The sequence below is a fragment of the Henckelia pumila genome, unplaced genomic scaffold, assembly GCF_033568475.1.
Source record: "Henckelia pumila isolate YLH828 unplaced genomic scaffold, ASM3356847v2 CTG_461:::fragment_3, whole genome shotgun sequence".
Taxonomy (NCBI): domain Eukaryota; kingdom Viridiplantae; phylum Streptophyta; class Magnoliopsida; order Lamiales; family Gesneriaceae; genus Henckelia; species Henckelia pumila.
In genome coordinates, this window is record NW_027331831.1 from 9,424,510 (window position 1) to 9,449,429 (window position 24,920).

General features: G+C 34.2%; 4 protein-coding genes across 5 annotated transcripts; all 4 read right to left on the reverse strand.

Annotated features, from left to right (window-relative positions):
* Window positions 1–271: 271 nt before the first annotated feature.
* LOC140871760 (1,4-dihydroxy-2-naphthoyl-CoA synthase, peroxisomal-like) lies at window positions 272–2,168 on the reverse strand. Its single transcript, XM_073274449.1, has 7 exons — window positions 1,802–2,168; window positions 1,533–1,655; window positions 1,349–1,450; window positions 1,077–1,262; window positions 865–960; window positions 653–775; window positions 272–552 (listed from the first exon to the last, which is right to left on the reverse strand). The coding sequence occupies exons 1-7, from the start codon at window positions 2,054–2,056 to the stop codon at window positions 436–438; spliced, it is 1,002 nt and encodes a 333-aa protein (XP_073130550.1). The 5' UTR covers window positions 2,057–2,168; the 3' UTR covers window positions 272–435.
* A 6,054-nt stretch (window positions 2,169–8,222) lies between these two features.
* LOC140871795 (1,4-dihydroxy-2-naphthoyl-CoA synthase, peroxisomal-like) lies at window positions 8,223–10,057 on the reverse strand. The gene is made up of 7 exons (XM_073274505.1): window positions 9,714–10,057; window positions 9,443–9,565; window positions 9,259–9,360; window positions 8,990–9,175; window positions 8,778–8,873; window positions 8,561–8,683; window positions 8,223–8,451 (listed from the first exon to the last, which is right to left on the reverse strand). The coding sequence occupies exons 1-7, from the start codon at window positions 9,966–9,968 to the stop codon at window positions 8,335–8,337; spliced, it is 1,002 nt and encodes a 333-aa protein (XP_073130606.1). The 5' UTR covers window positions 9,969–10,057; the 3' UTR covers window positions 8,223–8,334.
* Window positions 10,058–16,150: 6,093 nt separating this feature from the next.
* On the reverse strand, window positions 16,151–17,028 carry LOC140871965 (uncharacterized). Its single transcript, XM_073274703.1, has 2 exons — window positions 16,974–17,028; window positions 16,151–16,881 (listed from the first exon to the last, which is right to left on the reverse strand). The coding sequence occupies exons 1-2, from the start codon at window positions 17,026–17,028 to the stop codon at window positions 16,151–16,153; spliced, it is 786 nt and encodes a 261-aa protein (XP_073130804.1).
* A 2,777-nt stretch (window positions 17,029–19,805) lies between these two features.
* On the reverse strand, window positions 19,806–22,987 carry LOC140872123 (polygalacturonase At1g48100-like). Of its 2 annotated transcripts, none has more exons than XM_073274882.1 (7): window positions 22,364–22,987; window positions 21,621–21,752; window positions 21,279–21,512; window positions 20,990–21,034; window positions 20,658–20,811; window positions 20,381–20,571; window positions 19,806–20,278 (listed from the first exon to the last, which is right to left on the reverse strand). In XM_073274882.1, exons 1-7 carry the CDS (start codon window positions 22,844–22,846, stop codon window positions 19,883–19,885), a joined length of 1,635 nt encoding a protein of 544 aa, XP_073130983.1. In that variant the 5' UTR covers window positions 22,847–22,987; the 3' UTR covers window positions 19,806–19,882. The 2 variants fall into 2 exon arrangements, with proteins under 2 accessions (XP_073130983.1, XP_073130982.1); XM_073274881.1 differs by having other exon boundaries at window positions 20,658–20,865.
* Window positions 22,988–24,920: the final 1,933 nt, after the last annotated feature.

Consider the following 24,920-nt stretch of genomic DNA (forward strand, 5'->3'; position numbering starts at 1 on the left):
TCGAACCGAATTAACGTTTCGATTTTCAATTCAAACCGAATTTTCGGTTTTGGTTTAGGTGGTTATCCGAAATGTGAAAATTTTTCAATTCAAACCGAATTTTCGGTTTCGAGTTGTGCGGTTATCCGAAATGTGAACATCCCCAAGCGGGGTTGGATGATTTTACTTTAACAAATGATTTATGTATAATTGTAATTTAACAAATTCAGTTTCCTTATTCTATCCAAGATTTGGCAAATGCCCAAAGGAACTCCAACGAGCTAGCCTAGTATAATAGTAACATAAAACAATTTTAATTTGGTAAAATCGGAAAATTTTACATAACTCAAAACATATAACAAAGATAATTGAATTTATTGCTAAGAAGACAGAACGAACATCTTTGTTCCCTTCTTCATAGTACAAATTTATTGTTTGCCAAATCTAACGTGAAAATCAAGGAAGACGGGGGAATTTGGAGAAGTCGGGCTTCCTGTGTTGCAAGTACGAGTTCTTCCCCTCTGCACCTTCCTCAGTTCCATAAAACAGAAGAGTTCCATCTCCACCAAGTTGCTGTCACACAAGAAACAACAATATAATGTTATATTCTGACTGATGATTGAATTTTTAAAGAAGATTATCCGACGTGCTTTCAATAAAAAAAGTTTAATACCTGAAGTCCAGAGTGACCATCATCGACTGCGTTAAGAGCCGATTTCAGGACGCGAATTGCCATCGGACTGTTCCTCATGATCTCTCTGCACCATTTGATTGTCTCCTCTTCCAAATTTTCCAGCTGCAAAATACATATACATAGTTTCTTGTAAATCAATCATATATATATGTGCATCAAAAGGGAGTTTTATTACAATGTGGAGCACTTACTGGGACAACTTTATTGATGAGTCCCATTTTATCAGCTTCAGCGGCATTGTAAAATCTTGCCATGAACCACATTTCACGAGCTTTTTTTGGTCCAACCTATTCAGATTCAAACCATTTGTTAGGGAATGAAGGATCCCACAACTACTTTTTCTTGTAAAAATTTGATCTTGAATTCAAATTGAAGCTAGCATTCGAGTTTCAAAACTAATTACCAAACGATCCATAACAGAAGCTCCGTAGCCAGCATCAAAGCTTCCAACCTTTGGTCCTGTCTGGCCAAAAACAGCATTATCTGCTGCAATTGTCATGTCGCAAACCATATGGAGCACATGTCCACCCCCGACAGCATATCCAGCAACCATAGCAATCACCGGCTTTGGGAGACGACGAATTTGCACCTGATCAGTATTAATTCACAACTTCTTTTAGCAATCTATATATGCTTGTGTTAAACAGCAGATTCATAACTCATTGGGATTCAAACCTGCAAATCGAGGACATTCAGACGTCCGAAATTGTCGTAGTCGGCGTACCCATTTTTGCCTCTGAACGATTGATCACCTCCACTGCAAAAGGCTTGTGTGCCCTGTAATTTTTTGCGAGTTTCAAAATAAACATTAACTGACTATTACACAATAAATTGCGTTATATTTGCTATTTCTTTATACCTTTCCGGTGAAAATAATGACCCCGATAGTGTTATCGTCCCGGGCATCATTGAATGCCCGCATGAGCTCTTTCACCGTGTGAGGCCTGAATGCATTCCTCCTCTCTGGCCTGTTGATTGTTATCTGTTGCCCACAAAATATAATATTACACATTCAACAAGGTAATAACTTTACCAATCAGCAAAAAACTCCCCCATCTTTTGGGCTCTAGTTATAATTAACTCAAAAGTCTTGATCTTTCGTATATATATTTCAAGAAAAAAAAATACCTTGGCAATGCCTTCTCCGATGGATTTTTCGTAGATGATATCGGTGAACGGCTTCCCGGACTCATCGGGCACCTGCCTCCATTCCGGAATAAAGCCCGGAACTTCTCCGTGCACACGATGATAGGAATCGTTCAATCTTCCGCTGCAGTTGGACATGGCAATGCCCCCGCTTTCTGCAGATGGAGTGAAATGCCCTGAAACAGAGGCCATTCTCCTGTTAACAAGGTCGATATCCTTCTGCGTCATCCCTGCCATTGCTCTGTATCCCTTGAAATGTTTTGTTTCCAAATGATTCTGAATGCCGCCGGGGAATTTGACAAGTGGAGGACTGGAAGTTTGGAAGATTTGTGTTTGTGTTGTGTTCAGTCTCAAGTGTTGGAAGGTTTATATAGAGGTTGAGGAGAAGATAAGATAATTAGATTATTTAGATAAGCCTGCGATGTAATGCATGTGAAATTCCCAAATTGCCCATCCCTACTTTTGTTCGATGAATAAATTATTTTATAACTTTCATGACAATAATGTAAAATAAGGTAGGGTCAATATTCTTATATGGTGTTCTTTTATTTTTTACATTTAAAAATTAATAATATACAGAAGCGTGCTCCTTGTTGCAACACAACACTCTCTAGTCAAAATAGGAAGCACAAGCATGCTAAGTTTGAAACTTATTTAGTCAAGTATTATAACATAAATATTGCCTTTAGTCCTCTTTCTAATCTAAGCACATAAATATCTAATTACTCGACTCGCCCAAGTGAAATCCTGATTCAAGACTTCTTGAATATTGAGGTCTCATATTTGCCATAATTAGATCAATTATAGATATATATATATATATATATATGAAACTCGTAAAATAATGTTTACATTGAATTTATTCAATGTTTTTAATGTATAATATACTGCAATTGAATTTAATACATATAACTTGAAAATGCAACTACTTGGTTTAGCGTACCCCAAAAAAAAAAAAGTATTTTACAATTAAATTTTCTAGTTCTGTATTCCGCTTTTTGGCTTTGATTGTTGAATACGTACATTTTTATATTCCATGTCACGTAATCTTAACTATGATCGGTCAAGAATGGCGTTGCCTTATATTTATTTCTTATTGTGGCATTACAAGAATCATGTTGGTATAATGTTTTCTTGACTAGAATAGTGTCTCCATTCAAAAATGGCGTTTGAATAGATTAATTCATGGAATTTTTTTCATGCTTCGTGGTGTATCGGGATTAAAATTTTATATTTGCACGAAAATTTTCTGTAGTTTTTAGAAAAATAAAATTGGAGAGTCCAGATAGAGGCTGCTGCATTGACCGTTGGTGGTAGTCAGGAGCCATATTTCCAATTCCATATATTTAATTATTTATTATTATTACCATGAATTTATTTATGAATAGACGAATAGAAAGATTAAAATTAAATACGAAATTCAACCGGACTTGCAATGTATATTTTTTTTTCATTGATTTCTTAATTTAATGGGACAATAATTTTTTTGATTCAGCAATCTGCTTTATTTTGGGTTTTTGTTTATTAAGAGAGTGTTTGGCTAAGCTTATTAAAAAGAATTTATAAGCTCTTAGAGTTTAAAAATACGAGTTTATAAGCTGTTAGAACTTATTTTAAAAATAAGTTATTAAAGTGTTTGGGTAAACTTATTTTAAACAACTTAAAGATGTGATATGTTTGGTATTATAAGATCTTTTATTGTCAAAATTACCAAGAAGGGTATAAATTCTATGAAATAATGTTTCGAGTTATACATATACAAAAATAGTTTTAGAATAAACCTATATTAAAAAATAATTTTTTTTAATATTTTACTTTTAGAAAAATTTATGTGATTTGTAATTTTTTTTAAAAATAATTTTTAATATTTAATGAGTGGAGGATAAGATGGAGATTTATTAAAATAAGATTTTTTTTAAAAAAAGTACATTCCCCCTTACTTTTTTTAAAACACCTTATAAACTGTCAAACAACTTATTTTGATAGCTTATAAGCTGTTTTTTAAAAAAATTTACCAAACAAATTTTCAGAGCTTAAAAGCTCTAAAACAGCTTATAAGCTGTTTGAAAGAGCTTTTAATATCAGATGCACTAAATTTTAATTTACAACTATTTTGGTGTAATTGTTGTTATTGTCCCGATCATCTCAATGATTTCTCATGTCATACTCATATAAGCAATTTTCAGCGCAAATTAACATTTTTATAGTGCATGTCATATCAGTATTTCGGGTGAAATAAGATTAAAATAAAAAATATTATATTATTTAGTGAACCAAATCCCGAAGATTAAAAAAGTTATATTTTCCTAATATAAGTGGGGCAAAACTGGAAAAAAGATGGAGACTCTATGTTATGATGAATTTCAAGCTATTGATGGTCTTCATCTTGCTATCGATCATCGGATATGAGATATATATGTGTTTGATGTGCAAGATTGGATTAATCCAATCTCATCTTATGTTGGTTTCAATAATTATTTATCCTAAATCAATCAAAATCATTAATTACTTATTTCACATCAATCATATCATTAATATAAAATTACAATATTATCTTCACATATATTCTTTTATTTATATTTATTAATCCTTAAAAAGGTTAAAAATAAAATTTTCTATTTAATTTTAAATTTAATCATTTAAACCAAACATATTATTTGTAGTAACACAACTCTTGTTTTAAGTAATTAAAATGTTTAAGAATGTTTAAAGTATTAAAGCATGATTAAAAAATCCTTATTTGATAAAAATAAGTAGAAAATCAACTTCAGAACGCCCGAAAATGAACATGAGGACCCCAAGGACTCGAGTTCTTCGAAAGATTCGAACTACAAGCATGATAAGTTCGGAAGAAGAAAATGAGTTCGGAAGCAAAGGATTTTCGTAATATAAAAATTATAATATGTAACTATACTTTTCCCATTGGCGCTCTGAAAAAATTTCATAAAGAAAGATAAAATACATAACGATTCTTGAGCATGTTCGGGGATTAGGCTGCAGTTGAAAGAGCGAAATTCATCGGTTAAGTGCTCAAAAAATGGGGTGGGTTCGGACCTATTGAACGTGAGATCGGAGCATCCGAAGAGTTAGGGCATGCGCACTAATAAGGTGTGTGTTTAGACAAGTGAGATTTCATGCAAGATCGGAACATTCTAAATAGGGATCGGACCTTCCGAAGGTGTTCGGACCCACCAAACTCGGGATTGGAGCTTTCGAAGACAGGTGTCCAGAGAGGTGGTATGCATGGAGGTTCAACCTTCAGAACCTAGGATAAGCTTCCGAACATGCTCTATAAATAGGGGCCGAGACTTCTCATAGTGGTGTGTGTTTGGAGGTGAAGTTGTGTGATTCAGTATATGTTTCTTAGTGTTTTAGCTTTATTCTCGAGGGTCGGGCGATAGCGAGATGCTACGGGACTGTAACGTAGTTGTGCTTGGGTCAAGACCTTCGATATCAGCCGGCTTGACGACAGAAGCATGTATAAATAAGTTTAGACTCTTAGTAGCTTTTGGGAGTAGCAATTAGCCTAGTTAAGACTTTTAGACGAGTTATAGTGATATGATATTATCTTGGCTTGTAGGTCTGGACTATAGACATTTGTTCAACTAGACCAATAGTTGAGGTATGTAAGTACAAAATGAGATAGTCAGCTGAATATGCATGCTTATGCATGTGTTGCAATATTATATGTCATATGATGCATAATTATTGTTCATGATTTTGTATGCGACATTGACATTTTAGTGACCCGCTCCGGAATCACCTAATTACAGAGGCTTAAATAAGTAATTAAAACTTAAATAATAATAATTTGATAAAACTACGGAAACTAATTAAAACAAATGATAACCCGGCAGAATACAACCGATAAATAACTGCAATCCAAAATAATAATACAACCAAAAACACAGGAGGGTCAATCCTAACTAGCTCTGTTGGCACCAACTAAGTTCAAAATTCCCTGGTCACCAACTACAAACTGGTCCTCTAACCCGGGAACCTGCAACTGTCCCGTCGAATGGGGTATTTAATAAGATACACGGACGTGAGCTAACAACGCTCAGTACAGATGTATGAGTATATACATACTATGAATGGATAATGCAAGTGAAGGGTACCGAAAATCTATCATCGATAGAATACTACTCAGTCAAAGGTGTCATGGTATGTAGCACACTGGGCCGTCGCATCAGGAAGTACTCCCATACCATAAAACCGTGGACATATCTGGATCCAAAACTATGGTATCCATCCACAAAATATAATGAGGCTGAACGACCTCTCTATTGATTATATCAATGATAAAGACTCAACGTGATAATGCATACATCATAATATTCGTGATATAAACAATGCACATAAAATAAAATCACATTACAATCATATAACATGCATACTCAACCAGGATATCTCGGATAGTACGTCCGTACCTCAAATCATGCAACTCAAGCAACCTAGCCACCCGGGTACCCGAGTCGAAGCCTATAAACATATAATCACTATATCACTTATAGATTATTAAAAGCCTTAACTAGACTAATAGCTATTCACATATGCTAATCAGAGTCTAGTAATGATCCTGCATTCGTCGTTAGCCCTTTGATGACGATGACCTCAAAACCTAGACACAACTCCGCTACGATCCCAATAACGCCTCGTTATCGTTCGGCCTCCGAAAATTAAGTTTTAACCTCTGTTTAGTAGTGAATCCGGATTGGGTCAATACAAGTTACATAACTGAAAATATAAATTTACTATTAATATGACCAAAATTGGGAAACTTGCAAATAATAATAAGATCAAAAATGCAGTTCTCTCTACATATATATAAATATATAGGAAAATAAGTTTTTTGGTCCATTAACTTGTACATGTTTTGGTTTTGGTCCATTAACTTTTTCGATGTGGGTTTTGGTACATTAACTTTGCATTTTCAATGTTTTTGGTCCAACTGCATACGTGTCAACTTCTGATTGGTCCAAAATGATGATGTGGACCAATCAGAAGTTGGACGTATGCAGTTGGACCAAAAAACACTGAAAATACAAAGTTAATGTATCAAAACTTATATCGAAAAAGTTATTGGACCAAAACCCAAAGAAAGTAAAGTTACTAGACTAAAAAACTCATTTTTTCTATATAGGAATTATATATATGTATATATACATCTATATGTATTATACTATATTTTTTTTATTCATATATAATATAATAGTAACAATTTAATCAAGTCATTGGGTCGAGTATGAATATTGAATAGGACGTTACTAGATCTATCTTCATATCTAAACACGAAAATCTTTATACCTCATTATCCATATCCTCGTCCATTCGAATTGTGCATAAGATCATTTAATAGTTAGGAGAAAATAGTTGTCTCTAGGTTCAACATTATAAGATCAGTAAATTTTATCATTTTTTCATAATTTTCTCAACTAAGTTTTAGATATTAAGATAAATAAATTTTTGATTTATTTATTTATAATTTTAGATGTAAAATATCTTTAATAAAATAATTATTTTAAAAACAAAAAATAGTATTCATAAAAAACATGATATTAATATATTACATTATATTATGTACTAATTTTTTCAAATAATTTTAAATATAATTTTTGTTGTTTAAATGATGGTTTAAATAGTAAAAAAAAAAGAGGAAAAGAGATTTACTAAATATGTTGGAATTAGTTGAGAGAAATGCGAAGAAAGGTCGGTTAGATGTGTTAAAAGTATGAATAATTACATAAAATGAAATTTCTATTTATATAAAGTGTTAGGGTAAAATAGGTAGGATATTTGGTGTGATAGCCTAATAGTTATTACCAAAGTGAGATTAGTCTGCCATTTAACTATATATTAAATTTAGATTGCCCAATCCAAAATCTTATTTAAGGATTAATCATATCATATATGTTTGTGTTACTTGCTTATATAGTTATTATTATTATTTTACTGAATTTTGTAAGTTGGCGCGAGCATTAAACCAAGAAAAGTTATAACTAATTAACTGGAAAAAAATTCTTCAATAATTCTAAAATATGAGAGAGTTTCTCAAATATTTTTTTCTCTCTTTGGTGGATACGATAAGATATAAAAGGAAAACCAGAAAAAATAGTGGAAGAATGTGATAGAGAAATTTTAGGAAATTACAAGACTCCAAAACATGTTTAATCTATTGTGTCAATTCTTTATAAATGGTGTGCATATAATAAATATTTATTATAACCGAAACCAACATATATTAGTCGGCTGACAAACTGTTTAATCATTAAAAAATATGATTTTACAAAGTTTGCAAAGGCGCAAAAGTACGTGAATTTATTGTTTAAGAAGATGATATTAAGTTACAACAACACAAATGATGAAACAATTAATTTGGTGAAATCGGAAAATATAAATAACAAAATGCGAATTTATTAATTTATTGCTTAAGAAGACGGAACGAACATCTTTGTTTTGTTCTGTCTTAACTTATTGCTAATTCCCAATATAATGTCAAAATCAAGATAAACGAATCAAGGAAGACGGGGGAATTTGGAGAAGTCGGGCTTCCTGTGTTGCAAGTATGAGTTCTTCCCCTCCGCACCTTCCTCAGTTCCATAAAACAGAAGAGTTCCATCTCCACCAAGTTGCTGTCACACAAGAAATTAAACCACAATATATTATTATATTTTGATTGATGATTGAATTTTAAAGAAGATTATCCGACGTCCTTTCTATAAAAATTAAAAAGTTTAGTACCTGAAGTCCAGAGTGACCATCATCGACTGCGTTAAGAGCCGATTTCAAGACGCGAATTGCCATCGGGCTGTTCCTCATGATCTCTCTACACCATTTGATTGTCTCCTCTTCCAAATTTTCCAGCTGCAAAATACATATACATAGTTTCTTGTAAATCAATCATATATATATGTGCATGAAATGGAGGCCGGGTTTTATTACAATGTGGAGCACTTACTGGGACAACTTTATTGATGAGTCCCATTTTATCAGCTTCCTCGGCATTGTAAAATCTTGCCATGAACCACATTTCACGAGCTTTTTTTGGTCCAACCTATTCAGATTCAAACCATTTGTTAGGGAATGAAGGATCCCACAACTACTTCTTCTTGTAAAAATTTGATCTTGAATTCAAATTGAAGCTAGCATTCGAGTTTCAAAACTAATTACCAAACGATCCATAACAGAAGCTCCGTAGCCAGCATCAAAGCTTCCAACCTTTGGTCCTGTCTGGCCAAAAACAGCATTATCTGCTGCAATTGTCATGTCGCAAACCATATGGAGCACATGTCCACCCCCGACAGCGTATCCAGCAACCATAGCAATCACCGGCTTCGGGAGACGACGAATTTGCACCTGATCAATATTAATTCACAACTTCTTTTAGCAACCTAAGCAGAAGATTATGAATTCAACACTCAACATATGGGGATTCAAACCTGCAAATCGAGGACATTCAGACGTCCGAAATTGTCGTAGTCGGCGTACCCATTTTTGCCTCTGAACGATTGATCACCTCCACTGCAAAAGGCTTGTGTGCCCTGTAATTTTTTGCGAGTTTCAAAATAAACATTAACTGACTATTACACAATAAATTGCATTATATTTGCTATTTCTTTATACCTTTCCGGTGAAAATAATGACCCCGATAGTGTTATCGTCCCTGGCATCATTGAATGCCCGCATGAGCTCTTTCACCGTGTGAGGCCTGAATGCATTCCTCCTCTCTGGCCTGTTGATTGTTATCTGTTGCCCACAAAATATAATATTACGTACACATTCAACAAGGTAATAACTTTACCAATCAGCAAAAACTCCTCCATCTTTTGGGCTCTAGTTATAATTAACTCAAAAGTCTTGATCTTTCGTATATATATTTCCAGAAAAAAAATACCTTGGCAATGCCTTCTCCGACGGATTTTTCGTAGATGATATCGGTGAACGGCTTCCCGGACTCATCGGGCACCTGCCTCCATTCCGGGATAAAGCCCGGAACTTCTCCGTGCACACGATGATAGGAATCGTTCAATCTTCCGCTGCAGTTGGACATGGCAATGCCCCCGCTTTCTGCAGATGGAGTGAAATGCCCTGAAACAGAGGCCATTCTCCTGTTAACAAGGTCGATATCCTTCTGCGTCATCCCTGCCATTGCTCTGTATCCCTGGAAAACTTTGGTTTCCAAATGATTCTGAATGCCGCCGGGGAATTTGACAAGTGGAGGACTGGAAGTTCTGAAAATTTGTGTTGTGCTTGAGTTAAAGTGTTTGAAGGTTTATATAGAGGTTGAAGAGAAGATGAGATGAATAGATAAGCCTACAGTAATTCAGGCGAAACTCCAAAATTGCCCATCCCTGCTTTCGTTTGAAGAAATACTTTATTTTATAATTCTCATTTTAATAATTAAAATATACTAGGGTCAATATTCTCACTTTATATATATATTTTTTATAATTTTATAATTCTCAGTTGAAACTCCAAAAATGCCCATCCCTGCTTTCATATGAATATGTATAAAAAAAAATACATCAAAAATGTTGAAATAATACTCTCGGCCGTGTGGCATGGAACACGATTATTTTTAGATATAAAACCATAATCTTTGGTGCATTAACACAAAACACTCTCAAGTCAAATATAGGTAGCACAGGCTTGCCAAGTTTGAAACATAAATTGTATCAAGAAACAATATATATATTTTTGAAACTCTTAAAATAAAATTTAAATTCGATTTATTTGCTTTATATTATTTTTATGTAGTCACTGCAAATTAGAATTTAATACGCAGATTTTGAAAATGTAACTCCTACGTTTAACATAGTGAGAAATTATCTTAAAAAAAACATAGTGAGAAATTATTTCTTTAAGTGCCAATAAGAAATGCATACATTAAATTAATAATATTCATCAATATAGCTAGGGTGATTTTATGTTACACCGGGTGAAATACTTATTATTTTTTTTCACATGTCCGCATGAACATCACGATGTTTGCATGAACATTACACTAAATGACAAAAATAAAAAAAAAATTACAGACAGATCCGCATGATTTTTTTTCACCGTGATGTTCGCGCGAATATCTCAACAAAAACAAAAAAAAAAATATATTTCAACCAATGTAACATAGAATCATCGGTATAGCTACCATAACCTTCAACCGTTCTCAATTATTCAATATTCATTGTCTAGTTCCGTATTAATTTTTTTTTTCTTTTGTGGCTTTGATAGTTGAATATATTCAATTTTATATTCCATGGCTCGTTATCTTAAGTCTAATAATCAGTCAAGATCGGCGTTGCCTTTTATTCATTTTCTTATCATGACACCAAACAAAATGGAACAAGAATCATGCTGGTTTTATGTTTTCTTGAATTAAATAATTTTTCCATTCATAAACGGCGACTGGTTAAATCAAATTAATGGTTTAATTCTTTATATATTCCCTAAGATTTGCATAACTAATTAACTATGACTATAAATACATTCAACTAACTTTGAAATTTAAACTAACATACTTTTTATATTTTTTGTATCCATTAACTTTAAAAATTACATACAATTTTTCTCGTGGTATATATATATATATATATATATATATATATTCATTTTTGAATTTAAAGTGACAATCGTAATAAAAATAAAATATCATGGAGTTTGCATGTAATTTTCAAATTTAACGATAATAAGTTTTTCAAAATTGTTATAATTTTTTAAATTAAAATATATGTTGGGTGTAATAATTGTCCTTACCGAATACTGTGTTTTAACCAATGTTCTAAAAAGCGGTAGACGGTAGGCGGACGGTCACGCACCGCCTAGCGTCTAGACGCTTAGGCGGCGTCTAGGCGATTTTTTTAGCCTAAATATCTAATTATTCTAGTATAACCCATCTTAATATTTCTTCAATAATTTTTTTTTATCTAATTCTCCTGCCTAAGTGGTGTTTTTTTAAGTCTAAACATTTAATTATTCTTGTTCATCTTAATATTTTTCAATTAATTTTTCGTTATCGAATTCAACTCGAAATACATGACATATTTCACGTTTTCATCCGATACAAAATTGATAGACAAATATGTCAAATAATTTTTTTAAAAAAAATTAAAATTAAAAAATATATAAAATATTAATTATATGTTAATCTACGCGGCCGCCTAGACGAATTTTGAGGCGTCTAGGCGACGATTAGGCGGCCTAGACCGTCAATTAATGTAATAACTCTCAGAATCTTCAACTGTCTAAAAATCGAGGCGGTGGACAACCGCCTAACGTCTAAACGTCGCCTTTTAGAACACTGAAAAATACTGGTTTTAAGAGTTGCACCGACTATAACTTTAAGCGTTAAAGTATTCGTTCCTACCGTATATATTTAGTACAATATCTACCATAAATTATTTCATGGAAACTTGTCCATGCTTCATGTTGTATTGTGCTTTAAATATTAATTGTTTCAAGCATTTTTTTCGAGAGAGAATTGTTTCAAGCATTTTCAATAGAATTTAGAAAAACAAAAATTGGAGGGTCAAGTTAAAGGCTTAAGTTGACCATTGGTAGTACTCGGGAGCCACATTCCCGATTCTAAATCTTTTTCTTGAATTTTATTTATGGATGGGTGTATCTTACAATAAATAAATGAATAAAATTACACGATCAAATTATAATTAACGCGTGTGATTTATTTATAAATATATTTTCCGAAAATAAGTTTCAATTATAAAATTACAGCTAACACAATAACATTTTTTTTTGTTATATTAATATTATTTCAAATATTTTCTTTCAAAAAAATATTATTTCAAATATTATAACTATTAGTTTCACCTAATTTTTTTAAATTAAAAACTAGGCTAACATCCAAAACATGAATTCCATTTTTTGTTTTGATGGTCTTCACTTTATATTAGTTTTTTCTTACGAGTTTTAGATGATATATTTTGTCTATATTTTATTTCTAGAATTCATGTTATTTATATCATTATATTTATTGATGAAAAAAATATATATAAATCAATGTTTAAAAAGAGGTAGGCGGACGGTGACTCACCGCCTAGTGCCTAACCACTTAGGCGAGATCTAGGCGGTTTTTTTAAAAAACTTAAATAATAAATAACTTGGAATGTTAATGAGTTTTACTATAAAATATAATTTTTATGTCTTATATTTTTCAGTTTTTGTATGAAACTCTTATAAAATTTTAATAATAAATTAATAATAATAGCAACAACATAAATATTAATAGATATCAAGTCTTCATATGTAATATGAAATTTAATTTTTTGCTTGACTTTCTTTTCTGCGTTTCTTCTTTCTTTTTGTATATGTTTCTCGCTTCGCGTCTCTCTTTTAGTTTTTGATTTTTAATTTTTTTAATAAAAAATAGTAATCGCCTAGACGAATTTCTGCCAGCTAACCGCCTAGCGCCTAGGCGGTGCTTTTTAGAACACTGATATAAATATTACGCTTCAAGGGAAAAAATTATTTGTGCTTGACTTATGCCGAGCACCTAAAAAACTCAGATCCGACACTGGTTAACACAATACCTTACAAACGCATTGGATAATGTTGTCAATTAGAAAATATGTTGGTATGAAAAATCGAAATAAAAAAAATCACGAGTTTTAACTAACATTTACTTATTCCACAAACTCGGATTCCCCTTTTAAGTTATTACTTTAATTTAATTTTTTTTAATGAGTGTATTACTTTCACCTATATTTCATCTATGTTACCGTGGAGTTAGCATATTACTGACCGAAACACATTTTGTTCCTTAAAACTTCTTGATTAATCACTAAATTACTAAAAGTTTAATAAGAAATTATTATAAAATGAATTAAATAATTTAAATTTTATCTTAAATATTAATTTTACTATTTTTCCACACAAAAAATTTCATTGGTTTTTTTTTTTTTTTTTTTTTACTTTCGTTTCAAAATACCCCCGATTCCATTATTTTAAAACGTTATTAAATTTAACATATTAATTTTAGTTTATATAGAGGAGATAATAATAATAATAATAATAATAATAATAATAATAATAATAATAATAAGGTTACAGGGAAAAAGTAAATTTATTATACGACACAATACAAGAAGAAAAAAGACAAAACATTATAACAATATTTAACTAAAATAAAATTGGAATTTTTAAGACCACTTTTTGGGATAAAATTCAATTTATCTTACAAGCAATTGTCAAACAATTGTGAAGATGTCGAAATTCTCCTCCGAGTTCGGTCTGGTAGAGTGAATCTCCAAATCTTCAATAAACCGGGTCGGGTCGGGCACGATGGATTTCTGCACAGACACAAGCCAAGTTAGGGGGCGCCGAAGGTGTTTTCGGCGTGACCCCTCCGATGCCTAAGTCAGTACTCGAAAGTGAAAGAGCTTGACTAAAAGTAAGAACAAGAGAATATGCGTGCGTGAGTGTGTGAACAAGAAGTGAATAGAAGAGATGAATATAATGAATCCATAAACCATGAACCATACCTGTATTTATAGGGGCTTGGAGGGGTAGGTTACCTTGTCAAGGTAGAACATGTGTTAGAGTAGGACTCTAATTGATGAGTCTGAAATCATATCAAATCTTGGATTCATAAGATATTTTCCTTATCTGTTGCAGATCTTCATGTATCCGAGAGTACTGAAAGGTTCTAGATATTGGACCCTTCCTGGGTCCGGTTCGGGCTCCAACCATACCAGTTAGGGCTCAAGCCCATGAATTTATGATCATGAGCACATTCCCTAACAGGGCCATCCCAAACCGGGCTTCTCATAAAATAAGACTAGATGTGCCTCAAAGTATATTTCCAAAAATATGGATTATTGAGCTCGGGTTTGGCTTTTACTATGCCTAGACAGGGCTCGGCCCAGTGAGCTCAGCAGCTAGGGCTTGAGTCAAGGGCTCTTTCCTTTGTCTTGAATAGGTCCATCTAACTTGAATTGGTACATGGGGCATGATCGAATGAGCTTTGTATTGTCTTAAATCCTGTCTCATAACAATAATAGGTGATTTTTGAACCACGTTCTCTGATTATGGGTTGTCGGGTTCGGATCGGACCAGACCCAATTATTTATGGGGGCATCAATAGTACCTCCCTTTCTGGTCTAAAAGAAGTATGAATTTTAGACCAAGTGGTCTGGTTGGATCCCGAACCGAGTAGAAAAAATTTTCTCCGTACAGATCATATCTCGAATAGGAGTACTCTGTGAGTTTTCTATATGACAAAATATGACAAAATTTTGCAGAGTACTAAACATATTCCCGAGCTGGAATATAGCAAAATTTTGCTTAAGCATTAAACATATTCCCTAACTGGAAACATGATTTAAAGATCCACCAAGTGCAAAGTATATTCCCGAGCTGGAATAAGATTATGAAATTTTAACAAGTGTAAAGCATACTTCGAGCTGGAATTTTGCTAAAATTCAACCACAAATCGCATGATGCACGCCGAGCTGATTGGGCTTTTAAGTTTGATCATGAATTCCGTGTTGTATACGGAGTTGGTCGGGCTTTGCGTTTGACAACGAAGTGCGTGATAGGTGCCGAGCTTGGTCGAAGATTTTGAGATAACCACGAGTGGTGTGGGTTTACATATTGCCGAGCTGGTCGGGATTTTGAGATAACCATGAGTGACATAGATTTACATATTGCCGAGCTGGTCGGGCTTTCGAGATAGCCATGAGTGGCGTGGGTTTACATATTGCCGAGCTGGTCGGGCTTTTAAGATAGCCACGAGTGGCATGGGTTTACATATTGCCGAGCTGATCGGGCTTTTGAGATAACCACGAGTGGCGTGGGTTTAAATATTGCCGAGCTGGTCGGGCTTTTGAGATAACCACGTGTGGCGTGAGTTTATATATTTCCGAGCTGGTCGGGCTTTAGAGATAACCGCGAGTGGCGTGGGTTTACATATTTCCGAGCTGGTCGGGCTTTTGAGATAACCACGAGTGGCGTGAGTTCACATATTGCCGAGTTGTCGGGCTTTTGAGATAACCACGAGTGGCGTGGGTTTAAATATTGTTGAGCTGGTCGGGCTTTTGAGATAACCACGAGTGGCATGAGTTTATATATTGCCGAGCTGGTCGGGCTTTAGAATTCTTCGCGTTTGACAAAAAAACATGTCTTTTTCATTAATAACTCAAAAAGATATTTCCAAAATTTGAAAAATAACAAAATAACTTGGCTACTATTGTTAACAAAATTAAAAATAAAATTAATGAAATAACTCATAACCCATTGTGTTATGAGGCTCGGTAGTGGAGTAGGATTGTTCAGGCACCTATGCATAATATTTCTTCAAGTGTTGGGCGTTTCATGACCTCTTCACTTTTGCTCAGAATGGTCTGGACCATCTCGATCCTTTTTTCCGGGCCGATACCTTCCTCCTTGTCGCACTACCAATATATCTTTCATCACCTCATCTTGTTGAATTATCCTCTCAATCTCTTGTTCCAATTGTCGACAGTCATTGGTGAGGTGCCCATATTCATTGTGAAAATCACAATACTTATCAGATTTTGGCCTGCGAGGCCCCTGCTCACTCCATGGGGGTCTTTGTAGAAGTCTTTTTTCTTCGCATATTCGCAGGGCCTGAGTCTTACTCATCCTTAGAGGGGTGAAGGATGAGAATTGTCCAAGAAGCTCGGGTCGAGGAGTTGGTCCCATCTTCCGAGGCGTGTTAGGGATCATGGTGTCCTTTGGGCTTGGAGGCTTGTCTATCCCCCCATTCAACCGAGAAACTTGTATCTCCTCTAAAATCACGTATTTTTCGGCCCGAGTAAGCAACTCATCGTATGTAGACGCCGGTTTTTTGATCAAGGATTTAAGGAAATCCCTTGTAGTAAGTCCTTGGGTGAAAGCGCTGATGAGCAGATCAGTAGTGGCAGTAGGTACTTCAAGGGCCAAAGCACTAAATTGACGAATATATGCTCGCAAATCTTCTTGACCTTGCTGTTTGACAGCGAAAAGACTAAGAGTTGCCGTGGGGTGCTTTTTGCTACTAGCAAAATAGTGTAGAAAGGCCTTGCTGAAATCCTTGAATTCCTTGATGTCCCCTGGACGCAATAGGTTGAACCATTGTTGTGTTGGCCCTATCAGAGTATTGAGGAAGACCCGTCACTTGATCGGGTCAGAATATTTGTGCAACAGCGCAACATTCTCAAAACGGGACAGGTGCTCTTCCGGATCCCCTTTTCCATCATATTCCCCAACATGTGGAAACTTAAAGTTTTTGGGGAGTTCGGACTCCAGTATTTAAGCAGAGAAATGAATATTCCGGACCGGCGTGGCTAGGTATCCGGACTGCTTCTTCTTCAAGAGCTACATCTCTTCTTTCAATTTCTTGATCTCCTCCAATTGTGCGTTCTGATCTGGTGGGGGGATATTGGCTTCCCCCCTTGCAGCTGACGCTCGTTAGACAGCGGTAGTGACAAGTTGATTTATTTATGCGTTGACTCCGTTCGCATCAGCCATCTTAATTCTTTTTCTTGAAATTCCCATAGACGGCGCCAATTGATGATGTCGAAATTTTCCTCCGGGTTCGGTTTGGTAGAGTGGATCTCCAAATCTTCAATAAACCGGGTCGGGTCGGGCACGATGAATTTCTGCACAGACAGAAGCCAAGTTAGGGGGCGCCGAAGGTGTTTTCGGCGTGACCCATCCGATGCCTAAGTCAGTGCTCGAAAGTGAAAGAGCTTGACTAAAAGTAAGAACAAGAGAATATGCGTGCGTGAGTGTGTGAACAAGAAGTGAATAGAAGAGATGAATATAATGAATCCATAAACCATGAACCATACCTGTATTTATAGGGGTTTGGAGGGGTAGGTTACCTTGTCAAGGTAGAACATGTGTTAGAGTAGGACTCTAATTGATGAGTCTGAAATCATATCAAATCTTGGATTCATAAGATATTGTACTTATCTGTTGCAGATCTTCATGTATCCGAGAGTACTGGAATATCTAGATATTGAACCCTTCCTGGGCCCGGTTCGGGCTCCAACCATACCAGTTAGGGCTCAAGCCCATGAATTTATGATCATGAGCCCATTCCTTAACAAGGCCATCCCAGACCGGGCTTCTCATAAAATAAGACTAGATGTGCCTCAAAGTATATTTCCAAAAATATGGATTATTGAGCTCGGATCTGGCTTTTACTATGCCTAGATAGGGCTCGGCCCAGTGAGCTCAGCAGCTAGGGCTTGAGTCAAGGGTTCTTTCCTTTGTCTTGAATAGGTCCATCTAACTTGAATTGGTACATGGGGCATGATCGAATGAGCTTTGTATTGTCTTAAATTCTGTCTCATAACAATAATAGGTGATTTTTGAACCACGTTCCCTGATTATGGGTTGTCGGGTTCGGGTCGGACCAGAGCCAATTATTTATGGGGCATCAAATTGCTTCTAATAAACTATGATGTAATTTAAAGGCAAAAAAAATATATTTTAAAGAAAATTTCCGTAGTATTATGATATAATAATAATTTATTCCATATTCAGATAATGATATATATATGCCTCCATTTTGTGGCTGTGCTGTGCAGTGGCAGGCGCATGGCGGCATTATGGAATTTGAGTTTGGAGACGAATTGAAGACTGCCAATTTTGACATTCAAACATAATACTTTAAATAATTCGTGGTCATTATTTCTATTTTCTAATCCATCCCCGATTTTCGCCGCCACTTCGCCTTTCCTCGATCTAGCTATTCTTTAATTCAATTCTATGTTTATTTTGATGGATAAATTTTTTGATTGAAATTATGATCAAATGACGACTTACAATTTTGTCTTTTGATCATAATATATAATCTTATTTTTAGTTTGTATTTGTATAATTGAAATTATGATTTTATTGAAGAATGTAATTAATAATTATTAAATCACATGTAAATTATTTTCATTCACCAAAATTATTGAGTATAAATATTATTTAGATTTTAAAACAAAAATTAATAAATTGGGTAAAAAAAATTCCTTGAATAGGATAAAATTTAATGAAATGTATTAATCATATCTTAAATTATTAAATTTTTATTCATGTTTATAATTTCTAAATGAATTTTTCATATGTTATAATCAAATGAAATGTATTAAATATATATTAAAGTTTCATGTTTTATAATTTTTTAAATCGGGTTTTCATGATTATTTTTTGGGAAGTTAAGGATATTAATGTAATTTTTCTCAAATAAAAAAAATTAGCTAAAAATGATTATTTATAACACCTTTTATTTGTTAAAAATATTCAAGTTTTAAAGTTTAAATTCGATAAATATGGATGAGTTTATAAATTAATACATGCCCTAAAAAAACAAGTAAACATGAGACTGATAAGATTATTAATATAATCATATGCTTATCATAACTAGGGGTTGTTTTTTGGTATACCGTAACAAAAATATCAGTATGAAAAAAATTCATAACGGTACCAATACCGATATCGAAATTTCAAAATTTTGGTATGAAAAAAAAATCTATATTGATACTGTATATATACCAAAAAAATTCGATATACAAAAAAAATATCTTTATATCAAAAATATTTCGGTACGGTATCGGTATAATTCGGTATTTTTGTAAGGTATGTCGACCCTAATCATAACAGTAAACGTAATCTAAACATCCATGCACCATGAGATTCATCCTATACTTACTTTATGGGTAGCTTGAAATTTCCTCATATATACATGATTCTTGAATTTTGATGGGATCCGATTTGATGAATTATTCAATATAAATGCTTTCATTGTTTAATTATTTGAATTCGAATTTTAAATAATCGTTAGATGACAACATATAATTGTACAAAAAAAAAAAATTCTATCTTGAATTATTTTCACAATAATTAATTCGATTCTTGCATGAACAAACAAAAACTCACGTAATCTTAGGAAACGATAATTCCTATACTCACTAATAATAATAAATATAAAATAAAAAAAAAATCCTCACTAATCTCTTCACTAACTAATGGAAGAAATCAAGGGGCCAGCTAAGTAGCTAGTATAAATATATTGAAGCTAATTGTGATCTGTATATAAGCTAACTAGCTAGCCAGTTAGCAAGAATCATTATCCCCCGGATTAATGTTGCTGCTAGCTGGCTTTCCAATTTGCAAGCAATTCACCGGAGGACTTGTGGGAGACAAGAGCTTTCCGAATGCTTGCCAACAATAAGGATCATACATGTGATGCTGTTGTTTCTGAGGCTGAAGCTCTATTCCCGTCAATGTCACATCCGTGCACGGCGTGCTATCGCTGCACGCGAAGTAGACGGGGCTCACGGTGTATGTTCCCCGTATATTTTCGTAACTTATGCCCGATAGAGCCACTGCAGACGTTTGGTTCTTGCAGCTTCGCGCGTCGCAATAATATTGGTCGATGATGATAGGGAGTTGGACTTGGGATACTTGAATGTTTGAGAATTGTATCCCTTGCACAGATCCTAATCCACCCTGGAAACATATATATAATATATAATATATTGTTTAATTAATTTTCTTCGGGAATCATGACTTGTATTGCTACTTGCTAGCTAGCGCTATGTAATATTTTACCTGCCATGTTTTGATTCGGACACCATTGGTGGTGTCCCGCAAGATTACGTCTCTAACGGTGACGTTCGATACACAAGCCTTGGTGTTATCTTTTCCTAGGCCTCCGATGCTGATGCCATGTCCTGGTCCGCAGTTGACGTCATGTACGTATACATTGTTGCATCCAGTTTGTATGGATACACAATCATCCCCTGATTAACATGGCCAACACTTTACTTAATTAGTACTTTCACATACGAATAGTGAAAAATTAGGTAGTGCGTGCTTATTTACGTACCACAAGCAAGATTGGAATTACGAATAAGCACATCTTTGGAGTTCTGGAGATGTATCCCGTCCGTATTCGGGCTGTCACCGGGGGACGAGACGCTAAAATTATAGACGGATACTCCAATGCAATTGTCGAATTTTAGATGGCATTGAGGGCTGTTCTGTATTCTTATTCCGGTTACCGTCACATTGAAACTTCCATAGAATCTAAGTGCCTAATCAAGCATTAAGAATCATGCATGTTGTTCTCTTTTAGTTCCAATGGAATGAGAAATGACATTTTCTTTTTTAAAAAAAAAAAGGGGACACAATTAATATAATGTCAATGTTGGTTCTCACCGTAGGCTTTATGTGTGGCATTTTCTCTCCAGATGAGCTTGCCAACTGCAATTTTTGGCCCAAAAAATAAAAAAAAGTTGTGACAATTAGAAGGATAATTAAGCGACTCATTGTAAAGTACCCGGCCAATGTAGTTAAAGATATACTTGTAAATATGTAGTTTTTCAACATGTGTTGTTATAAAATATACTATTGCCACTTTAGTATATATATAAATTCTTGCTAACTTTAGGCATATGGGAATTAATTAATTAAACCAACTAACGAATTAAAAGATAAAGAATCATACTGAAATAGGAGGACTTTGCTGCATTAATGTTCCATTTGATGGGTTTATAAGTGTTGATGGACCATCCAAGGGATCATCTTCATACGAAGAACCTTGCCACCAAACTGCCCCGTTTCCGTCTATCGTGCCGCTTCCCGTTACCCTAAGTCCTACCAATTTTGTGAATTCAAGCCACTGAAGAAGACCAGAGCCCCATGCCTTTGAGCTTGTTGGGGCAACAATTTTACCATCTAACTGCCAAAAGTTAACAAACACATCACCTTGATCAACCAACTTTTTGGATAACATATATATGCTTAAAATAAAAGCATTTAATTTATAGTTTTTGTGTTTGTAGTTTACCTGAAAAACAATGTTGTGTTGACAATTTGGACCAGAAAATGAAATTGGTCCCACTAGAAATACATATTCTGCTGGGACATTGACGATGGAGGCTTCAACCTTGCAAGCAGCAGCCCATGCAGCTTCAAATGCCTGCATTAATGAATTTACCCATATGAACTCGATTGATCTTTTTCATTACTTTTAATCAATTCCTATAGTTTTCTATTTTATTACAACTTTATTATATATATATATATATATATATATATATATATTATTAAAGTAGTAATGTCAATTAAAGTTTTCAGGGGAATTGTCTTTTAATTAGTTTATGTCACAATTAGCACCTAATTTTTGTCCCGACCACCAAAATTCACCTTTTAACAGTTGTCTCGTGACAAGAGGAAACGTGATAATTATGTATTGATATTATTAAATCACTTTCGGGTTTACTATAGCGACTGAATATGACAATATGCATGCATCCAAAATGAAACGTAACATAATATTTGGATTGATCCAGTTGCTGCTGTCAGTGAGCTAACTTCTAGGGGAATTGGGGTCTACGAATCCGGACAATATTCTTGAAATTTCACATGATCAATTGTTAATGAATGTCAAACTAATTCTTATGAGAAAATGGAGCATGGACAATAATGTAATCTATTTAAAATAGTTGGTGCAGGGTTGATCTTGAAGTTAGGAGGTAATTAATTACCAAATTTTTGTACGCACTACAGATGTATATCAATTTTACGTACCTTTGTGTCGTCTGTGGTTCCATCACCTTTGGCTCCAAATTCCAACACATTATAAACAGTGGAACCTGCAGGTGGTTTTTCACCTTTGCTGGGTGGAGGAGGGCTAATTCCTTTATGTCCTCCGGTTGGTGGTGGCGGAATCATTGGCGGGGGACTTGTTGTTTTATGCCCTTCAGTTGGTGGTGGCACTAGTGGCAGTGGCAGTGGCGGCGGGGGCGGCGGCAGTGTCATAGCTAGTGGTGGTGGTGGTGGTGGTGAATGAGCTTCATGTGCTGATTTACCGGCATGGCCATGATGAAGATAATTGGAGCCATGTTTTCTGTCTTTCTTCTTGGATAGAGAAGCGGAGCTACTTATTGTATTTTGCCTCCAATGACTGCCTACCGATCTCCTTGCATTACAAATGCTTTCCATGCAAGAAAGCCATAAAAGAAGAGACACGGTAAGCGAAAATATGATGTTCTTCAAGCAAAAAGCACCCATTTTTTGTCTGTCGAAGTGCGTGGCTGCGTCGTGGCGGCTATGGTACTGGTGATGGTGGTGGTGGAGGGAGGTAATGTGTACTGTAAAGATGCATGGTTCTGTTGTTAGTATATATAAGGAGAGGATGTGTTTGAAGGTGTTGTATGTGGAAACGAGGACAAGAAACTAAGTTAGTTGATAAATGTTAAAAATTAAAGCTCTATTCTCTTGTTTTTTATCACTTGGAATTCCTTGTGGCCAATATTTTTGTTTAGGACCTCGATTTCTTATAGTCTGTCCAATTGAGCATGTTTTTATATTAACGTGATTACTCTAAATGTCATATATATGTTGTTAATGAAAAACTTCTGATAAAAAAGACAAGAGGAGTAGATAAATAAATAGGAATATTGTATTTTTGGTGTATTTGCTTCTTTGTCTTTTTGTTCTTGTGTGTATATTTCGGTTTTAGTTTTCTCTATTTTGATATTTGGTAATTTTAGTTATTTTGCATCGAAAATGATGACGTCGGTGTGAAGAAATCATTGTCCTATTTGGTATCACATCAGCGTTATGTCATAATAATAATCAAATTGTTAAAAAAAATAGCAGATTATGATCGAAATTAGACAATATAGAAGATTAAAATTGTAAATAGACGATACAAGACCAAATATATTGCATTTTCCCTAAATAAATTAATTACACACTTCATAATTATAATATATATAGTTCATGAGTCACGAAATCAATTTTTGGAGGATAGAGCTGATAAATATGTGCAAGCTAAGTTACGTTGTAATTACAAGATCAAGATTTAATAATTGGACAAGAGGAGCTGAATATATATAGGTGTGTTTGAAGAGACCATGTGTGATGCAATAGGAGTACTTTGAAATATTTACCTCACAAATTCACTATCCAGTCGTCAAAATAGAATGATCTTATATTCTTTTATAATTATGACAAATATCTACAATTAGTCGTATCTAATTAAAGGGAAATTCGACGCAACTGTCTCTATGTAGTATCAATGATCATGATTTGTCCACCCATGATATTCCATGTGAGACCCAGATAAAAAAAAAGTTGGCCGTAAAAATGGTCAAATCTTGATAATTGATGTTGTACATGGATAATACCCCTAATTAAAGTACATTGCACCATATCTGATCATAAGATGATGAAAAATGCTTGCAAAAACTCTGCTCGTACACACTTTGATATATCGAACATATCTCTCCTGTGCTATTAAATTCAACTGTTTATGATTATCTTAGTCTATAAATCCGGACAGCCAACGACCCGAAACGTCCCGATCGCCGGTTCTTGCGTCTCGGGTCATTTCTGCCGTACTTCTTAAAAAAAAAAATAACAGCAGTCTGTTAATTTTATGGCCGTCCGAAACCACATTAATTATAAATGGGATTATGTTGTGATATCATTGTTTGACGTAAAAGGCGAAAGCAGACATGTGAGCATGATCGATGTTTGGGTTGTATAAGTTAAAAATAACATGTATATATATATATATTTGGTCACATGCGACCCCATCACGGGTTTGATCAGTTTTTTATTCATGTTTTGTAACGATTTATTTATAAAATGCAACTTCAATAATATTACAACTTCGATTTTTTTTTTTAAAAAGAAAAACGACATAAATTAAACTTTTATAATATTTGATCGATGTACAAACGAGTACGTACGGAATTATACTTTAATGTTGTTAACTGATTGTGATTATGTTTTCTGGAATATGCCGATATATATATATATATAAGACAATCGATACGAGTAAACCGAATTCAGTTAATTTAGTTGTGTTTCTGAGTCCTCAACACTTGTTTCTTCTCTCCAATTGTTTATTAATTAATTAATGCATGTAAGGTACAAAAGAACAAAAATTTTAGAATCTTTTGACCAACAAATTCATGTTAAAGACATCCTGATACAAGTGATGTTAGGCTCCATGCATAGGGGAATTTTTAAAAATCTTCCATGTCTTGCGACCACATTTATATTGTTTGTATCATTGGCTTGTAGCTCAAATGGTACCTGAATTCATTCTAGAGAAACATATCCTTACCATATA